The following is a 7,710-nucleotide window of genomic DNA, read 5'->3' as shown; positions in this document are numbered from 1 at the left end:
TCCCCGTGGGCGCTGGGAGCGGGGGAGGCAGCGCAGGGCGCGGCTGGCCTGGAGGTGCGCGGTGAGGACACCCCGCAGCTGTCGGCCCGACTGGCCTGCGGCCGCGTGGGTGTCCCCCCGGCCGGTGGGTCAGGTCTCGGACCCTGTGTCCTCGTGGGTGTGCAGGTGGGACTCCCCGGCCAAGCAGCAGCACCGACGGGGCTCCGGAACCCGCTCCCCAGGGACGCGGTCCACAGGGAGCGTCCGGTGCGGGCTCTGCTCCTGGCACTGCCCAAAGCCGCCGCCGGGGCCCTACCCACGGCGGCCTTCAGGGTGCGGGCACCACAGCGCCCCGCTGTCCCGGTGCTGGCCCAGGGGCCGTCCACCTGTCTGCACCGTCACGCTGGGCTCACTTGCTGGAATGGCTCCGAGAACCCTAGAGACCCACGTTCCCGCTCAGTGGGGACGGGCAGATCCGGCCCTCCAGGCGCCACTCCCCCACCCGTGTGTCCCCCAGGGAAGCCGCCCAGACCCCTCCTGAGGATTCTGTGAGGCTGCAGGACCTGGGCGTAGGTGATTACGGCAGTGACCACTGGCTGCTGAGCTCAGTCTTGGGTTCCCTCCTGCCTGACTGGTCAGTCTTACAAAATGACCCTCCCAGCTCTGATAGAGTGGACGCTGCGGCCTGCGGCGAAGCTAGCCGCTCGCCCCTGGTCAGGAGGGGGAGGGCCTGCGCTCCCTTCCCGTCAGCCTGTCTCGGGGCGGAAGGGAAGCCGGGAGCCGCCCTGCTGGCTCATCCGCAGTCTGGGCCCAGCTGTGCGTCCTTGCCCGTCCCTCCGTCCTCTGTGGCCTCGCGTCCGCTCCAGCCCATAGCAGGCCCCGGGCCCACGCCGCCCTGGGCTTGGGTTTTGAGCACAGACTGGGAGGCAGAGGCGCCCAGGTTCTAGCTGAGCCTGTGGGTCACTGGGAGGGACTTTCTTTTTTTCTTTTTTCCCTGGGGCCTAGGACCTGCTTCAGTGTCAGAATAGTCAGGCTGTGCTTCCTGGATCCGGTTGTAGACCTCAATCTGCAAAGCAGCAGACCAGGACGTGGCCTGTGAGCACCTGTCCACCTGCTGACCTCTCCGTTGACTCCAGCAGGCCCCTGTGGGTGAAGTCGCTATGGCAGGAAGCCATACTCCAGACTCAGCCCTGGGGGCAGTGGTTTCAAGTTGAGGTAAGGGCCTGTTTGCTGACAGCCCTTCCAAGTGGGCTCAGGCGGCTTCTGCCTTTGGGTGGCTGTGAACCAAGGTCCTGGTGGAACCCTGGTCCTCACCTTGGGTCCTAGACACCGAGAGTCAAGTGCATTCACCTGCCGGTCCTCCAGAAGGCTCTCTTGGCTGGGTCCTGGGTGGGTCTTCAGGGGCCATATGTTCACTGCAGTTTACTAGCTAGGGGGTTAGCATTTTAGTTGTAAAAGGAAACAGCCAGGGGCAACAGGTAGCCTTTCCATGCCTCCCCTTGGGCAAACAGAACTTTCTGGGCTTTGGTTTCCTTCCCTGTGAGATGACAGTGCTAATTGGGCTGACTGACAATGCTAATTTCTTCCTGCAGGGCAGTTGCAGGGGCTGGGTGGGGACACAGAGTGGTGGGCACAGGAAGGCCAGGGCAGGTCCCAAGGTCCTCCACCTTGGGGCATCCCACAGCCCTACATAAAGCAGGACAAGATTTCTAGGTCCCTCCTGGCCACACAGGTCACCTGAGCGATGTCCCTGAGCTGAAGTGTCTGTGGCTGTGGAAACAACAAGTTGGATATGTGAAGTCAAGTTGCCCTCAAAGGTTGGCCGGGATGAGCAGCAGCCAGAGGCTGGATGGTCACAGAGTCCCGCCCCACCGGCAGCCCCGGACACACCTGGAGTCTGCAGAACCTGCGGTCACAGCCACGCCCTGGGACTGCCCTGACCGGTCCGCGTTTGTTCGCAGGAAAAGCTGACACTGTGCAAGAGTTTGTTCAGTTCCCAGGTTAGGCCAGTCGGGCCACGGAACTCCCAGCACAGGTGCAGCTGGACTCCTGGGTCAAAGGCCAGCTTCACCTGGGAGGTGCAGGCGATAGTCACTCCTGAGTTTGCCACTCCAGGCGGGTCTCAGAAGCCTGTGGGAGGCCTGACCTCGAGCCCTGGTTCAGCTGTCAGGTGGGGGGGAGCTCTGCTGAGGTGGGCTGGGAGTCTCTCCTGAACCCCGAGGGGCCTGCAGGCCGCTCAGTGGGAGCCTAGTGGGGACTGGGCGCTGGTGTCCCTGGGCCAGAGTCAAGCCGTCCAGTCCCGCGCGTGGTCAAGGCTGCTTCTGAGGCCCCAGCCCCAGAGTGCCTGTGGCGGCCCCAGGTGGGGGTGTGCTGCCTCCCTGGGCCCGGGCCTCTGATCAGAGCCACCCCGAGGCCTCCAGACCTGTGGGAGAGACAACCCCGAGCCCAGGCTAGCTCCCCAAGGCCTCTGTCCGCCAGCCATTGACCTTGCGATGGCGGGAGGCAGGTTCCTATGGTAGAAGGGTGTCTGGTGGGTAGGGCTGCCCCGAACCTGCATCTGCTGGGGTTCTGGGCAGTGGAGTGACTGGCCCCCCACAGCCTCTATGTGGACCGTAGGTATCTTTCCCTACAGAGGTGGGTGCAGAGGCTCCGGCATGGCTGACCGGTGAGTCTGGGTTCTGGTGCCGCTGACCACCTGCGTCCTTCCTGGGTGGTCACTCGGCGACTCAGCACTGCCACGTGACCCTGGGCCCTGGAGCAGCTCCAGGCAGAGTTGACCCCCGCCCTGAGTCCCCAGGGGCGTGGGAGTCTTGAGGGGTGCAGGGCTGCTGGGTGGGGTGGGAGTCTCCGAAGTGTCTGTCGGGACCCAGGCACATCTTCTACCCTGGCCCCAACCCCGTCAGCTGCACCCCAGCCCTGGTGTGGGTGTGTGGGGGGGGACCCTCCCCTCTGCTGTCTGCCAGGCAGCCTCCGAGCCAGACCTGTGGGGTGGGCGGGAGGGGCTGAGCCCCTTGGGCTGCCCATAGGCGGTGTCAGGCGCTGGTTCCGTGGCCCCGTGCAGTGGCTCCTGGTGCTCGCCTGGCCACGAGCCTTGTGGCTGCGCAGCCAACAGACGGCCGTCACGTTTCGTCTCTTCACAGTTTGGGGAAAAGGCTGTTTCTGGTATGTGACAATTGTATGAAATTCAATTTCAGTGTCACAAAGTTTCACGGTGCCAGGCTGTGACCATGAGGACTGCCCTGCTGTCCTGGAGGCCTGGGGCAGGGCTGGCTCGGGATGGGGCCTGGCCAGGCCACCTGCACCCTGGAGCTGCCTCTAGCAGGCCCCACCCTGTCCCCTCAGGGCCACCCTAGCCCAGAGCTGGCGCTCCTTGACAGCCGGCTGGCTGGGCAGTGGGTTCACTCTGGACCCAGACGTGGTCATCACGGCCTGGAGAGACGGGTGTGGCGAGAGCCCGAGCCAGTGCCTGCTTGGGGCCTTGGCCCAGGGTGCCCCCACAGCTTGCTTGGCCTCTTGGACCCTGCGGCCCAGCCCAGTGGGCTCCGCCCCTGACCCCAGTTGGGGGGACCCCAGGATGTGGAGGTGCAGGGAGGGGGTGGCAGTGTGAGGCCAGCTAGGCCTCGTGTGGGGTGGCGTCCTTCCTGGGCTCCCCCACCCACCACGCCCCTGAGCTGCTTGGGCGCTCCTCCCGGAGCCCTGGGCCTGGGGGCCCAGCCGGCGGACCAGCACTCGGCCATGGGCCCACACTGTGGGGGGCCCAGCCTCAGTTTCCCCAGACAAGAGGGGCTGCAGGCAAAGGGAGGGCTGCTCAGGGGCGCCCTCCCACAGCTGGTCCCCATTAGGGCAGCAGCCCCCTTGACGGGAGGAAACCTGACTCCCCCGCCGCATTCCAGCCCTCCCTCTTCTGCCCAGCAGCCAGGGGCAGCAAGGGCCGCTGGGCTCCCTGGGGCCCAGGAGGCCAGGCGGGGTGTCTGCCTCTCAGGCTGAGGGTGCAGGAAGACCGCCCACCCCCCGACTCTGGCAGCACCCCCAGCAGTGCCGTGGGCCCCAGCTCTTCGTCCTCCTGGACACCCAGTGGGCGGGGGCGGGCTGAACCTCCCCCAGGGAAGGTGTCCACTGGCTGGCGCCTGAGGGGCCCCATGTCACCCCTGCCCCTGCCCAATGTAGCTCCCCTGGTCTGTCCCAGAAGGCTGAGCCTGGGGCGAGTCACCTGTGGGGAGGCCTGAGCTATGATGAGGACTGAGGGCTCCAGGGCTCTGCCGCCTGTTCTCCCGGCACCTGGCGGGCTCCCCCTCCTCCCCGCAGTCCTCCCTTTCCCCAGGGCTCCCCCTCCCCAGTGGGGCCCCCCACTTTGCTGGCATGGAAGACAGGCGCCGAGTACTGGAGACGGTCAGATGAGATGAGGGTGTGCGTGCTGCAGCGACCCGGCGGGCCCTGTCCCCTCTGCTCCACAGGCTTGGCCGGGGGCAGCCGCCCTGAGCGCTGGCTGCTTCTCAGCGGCATTTGCGCACGCCCCCGCCGGCCTGGCCGGACCACGCGCCGCAGGGCGAGTGAGAGGGGCTGCCCTGCCCGTCGCTGCCCAGCCCAGCCCAGCCCGTCCAGCCCCGTCCTGCCTGCCCAGCCCTGCGGCCCTTGGTTCCGATGCTGGCCGGGTCTGCGTCTCAGTGCTCTGCGGTTCTCCTGGGTCGTGTTCTGGGACCCAGTCTGCTGGCCCGTTTTTGGTTGGTGTGTTAAGACCGCCGGTGTCCAGCCGATCTCCAGGGCGCTGGACTAGCGCACCACTGCGCTGGCCTGCGGCTCCGGCCCCGCCCTCCGTGGCCTTCGTCCTCGCGCTCCGCAGCGGCCACCCAGGGCTGGCCTCTGACCAAGCGAGGCCACCGTCGGCAACACCACTCACTGCCCGGACGTGCTCGGCTCCTCTGCTGCACCGCTGCCGTCACTAGCGAGTGACCGGTCACCACTGTCTGTGCGCTGAGGTCAGGCCCGGGAGTGAGGGAGCCCCAGGGTTTATTTTGCCTCCCCGGATTCTTTCTCTGTGTGGCCAAGCTGCACTCGGGGCGTCTGAGACTCCAGTGGGGCTTCCCCTCTGGCTCCTTGCGGTGACTGGGCTCTCCCTGGGGACCAGGAGCCAGGCTGCGTGGGGAGGACCCTGGGGCTCCCATGGACTCGCAGGTGGGGCTCCGTGTTGGCCCCTCAGCTACTGCTGCGCCCCGCCTGCCTCCTACCTCTGCTCCAGCTCCCGACGGGCGGCCTCACGGCCCCCAGGAGCCCCTCCCTGCCCAGCCTCCCTGGCGGCCTGCCCTGCCCTGCCCCTGCCCAGCTGGGCCTGCCGCTGATGGGGCACGTGGCTCATCCCATGGTGGCGGTGACAGCCGTGGCGCGTGGGCGGCCTGAGCACCCTAAGCCTGAAGGCCCGGGCAGCCCAGCCCAGGACGTACAGTACCCGGCGCGTGGGCCCCGCTGCGCCCCCCCACCCTGAGCCAGCCAGGAAGGACCCCACCCAGATGCCCACCCGCTGGGCGCCCCCTGCATGGCCGCCCAGGAGGCGGGTGCCACTGCCACAGACAAGGCCCTGGCGTGGGTGGCTGGGTAGCTGTGTGGGGTCCGAGCATGTCTCGGGGTGCGTGGAAGCGAGTTTCTTGCCCAGTGAAACCGTGCGCCTCTGTGGCCTCCAGGGAGCGCTGGAGCCTGCCGGTGGCTCGGTCTGGCTGCCCAGCCGGGGCAGGGGTGTCAGGAGACCTGGGCTGTGGCCCGGACTGTTTCCCCACGGCCACGTGTGCAGCCAAGGCTGCCACTGGTGCGTAGAGAGGAGAGGTGCCCCCTGGGGCCCCAGGGCAAGAATGACGAGCTGCGACAGGTGCCCTTGTTCCCAGGTGCTTTTACTGGAGCTCGGCGCGGTCCACTGGCTCTCCCAGAGCCCTTCGGGAGGGCAGTGGGGCCTGGCTGTCTGCGTGGACGGCCCGGCCTGTCCTGGCACCCGCACGGGGGCGCCCGGGCCCCTGCACGGGGCGTGGCAGTGCCCCCTCCAACGGGAGTCGAGCAGCATGTCCGCAGCGCCTGGGCCCATGGTGAGCTGGGGCAGGTGCGGTCTCGGCGCTGGAGTTGGGCGGAGGGGGCTGGGCCGGGGCCAGAGGGGCAGCATCAGCGGCTCTCACTGCCGGGGGCCTTGAATGCACCCGCGACGTCTGGTCGGGGGTACTCGCAGTCAGAGTGAAATTCACCCAGGTGAGCAGTGAGGAACTGGGGGGCCCTTGAGGAGGCCATTTCCATGGGTGTCTCCTGGGACCATCAGTGCCACAGCCTGGCCCGAGGGCCTCACATTCACACCCTGACCGCAGGGCGTGGCTCAGCAGTCCAGGCAAGGGCTGAACCCAGACAGTGTCTGCAGGAGCGGGGACCCCGGGCTGCCGTGGCCACCTCAGGGCCCGGCCCGGCCACTGGCCCCTCGCTCGTGTCTGTGCCGGGTATTGCTGCGGTGCCCGGGAAGCGGCCTGTCCTCTGGCATGCCCTGGAGCCTGTGGGCCTGGCAGGCACTCTGAGGACAGCAGCGTGTGGACAGCCAGCCGGCCCGCACCTCGCGCAGCACCCCGCGGTCCTCTCGCTACATGGAGGGCAGCGCCTGCCGGGCCTGCGGGGACCCGGCTCTGGGGACGTGCAAGGCCGCTGGGTCACGTCTGGCTAGGAGCTGGCTGAGGGGGTCTCGGTGCCAGCGGGGCCACCTAGGTGCCACCACGCGGCTGCAGTTGGGGGTTGACAAAAAGAAGCTGGCCTCTCGTGCCAGAAAAGGGGGAGCAGAGTGTGTGAGTGTGAGCCCTGGGGGGGCAGTGCCCCCCTGCAGTCCTAGACCCTTTCCCAGGCCCCAGGCCCCTCATGCTGCAGGCAGGACGCGCTCCGCCCACAGCCCTGCCTGCGGCCATGGGCGCCTCCTGGGCCCTTGGCTCGAGGCAACGGGCTGGGGAAGGGCAGCTCCAGGAGCCGTCACCTGGCCCTAGGTCAGTCTTCTCATGCGTCGATTGTGCTTGTCGATGGCCAAGGTGCTGCGGTCCACGGCCGTGGCGATGCCGTCCAGGGCCTCATCCTGCCTCTCCAGCTCCGTCTGGGCGTCCAAGGCCAGGCCCTTCAGCTGCCTCAGGATCTAGGCGAGACACACGGGCCACCTGAGCGCCGGGCACAGGCAGCTCGGGAGAGCGTCGCGGCTCGCTCCAGGCACTGTGGGACGGGCTGGGGGGGCACCCACTCGGCGGCAGACTGGGGGTGCCGGGGCCGACCAGGTACGGTGCCGCCCGAGGGCCAGCCCACACCCAGGCACTAGCGTGGGGGACAGCAGGGGCTGGGCGTGGCGCGGCTCGCGGGGCAGCGGGCGGCTGGGACTGGCCTGAGTGACCCCCTCAGCGGCCTGAGCACGCATGGGCTGTCGGTCTGCAGGCCAGGCCTGGCTGGGGCTGACCACAGAAGCGGCTCAGGAGGCGCCCAGCACTGAGGGACACGTCGGCGCCTCCCGTGGGGAGGGCTCTGGCCACGCTCAGGCTGCGGAGGAGGAGCTGAGGCCTGATCCATCAGGCGGATGCTCTGCCCCAGCACCCCGCCCGCCCGCCGCGGCGGTCAGGCCTCTGTCCCGGAGGGCGGCAGTGCGCGAGACCCTAGACAGAGGCCGGCGACGGGCCTGCGCCGCCCAGTGGCCCCGCTGAGGGCGGCCTCCCGGCTATCTGCACCCTGCCCCTGGCCCGCGGC

General features: G+C 68.4%; 2 protein-coding genes across 3 annotated transcripts in view; both read right to left on the bottom strand.

Annotated features, from left to right (window-relative positions):
• The window catches only part of PRSS38 (protease, serine, 38), a gene marked incomplete at its 3' end in the record, with an annotated part of 12,038 nt that extends 7,556 nt beyond the window's left edge, over positions 1 to 4,482 (bottom strand). Inside the window, exons 1-2 of the mRNA XM_012734924.1 lie at positions 4,330 to 4,482; positions 3,639 to 3,765 (exon numbers count right to left, since the gene is read on the bottom strand). Of these exons, the coding sequence (XP_012590378.1) occupies positions 3,639 to 3,765; positions 4,330 to 4,482 (280 nt within the window). The remainder of the gene's footprint in view (positions 1 to 3,638; positions 3,766 to 4,329) is intronic.
• Positions 4,483 to 5,840: 1,358 nt separating this feature from the next.
• SNAP47 (synaptosomal-associated protein, 47kDa) overlaps positions 5,841 to 7,710 on the bottom strand; it is a 23,549-nt gene continuing 21,679 nt past the window's right edge. For both annotated transcript variants that reach the window (XM_012734925.1, XM_012734927.1), the window contains exon 5: positions 5,841 to 7,114. In XM_012734925.1, coding sequence (XP_012590379.1) covers positions 6,968 to 7,114 — 147 coding nt within the window. In that variant the 3' untranslated portion in view covers positions 5,841 to 6,967. The remainder of the gene's footprint in view (positions 7,115 to 7,710) is intronic.

The sequence above is a fragment of the Condylura cristata genome, unplaced genomic scaffold (genome assembly GCF_000260355.1).
Source record: "Condylura cristata isolate star-nosed mole 26May11 unplaced genomic scaffold, ConCri1.0 scaffold00109, whole genome shotgun sequence".
Classification (NCBI taxonomy): Eukaryota; Metazoa; Chordata; class Mammalia; order Eulipotyphla; family Talpidae; genus Condylura; species Condylura cristata.
This window is presented reverse-complemented; position numbering and strand designations above follow the sequence as displayed.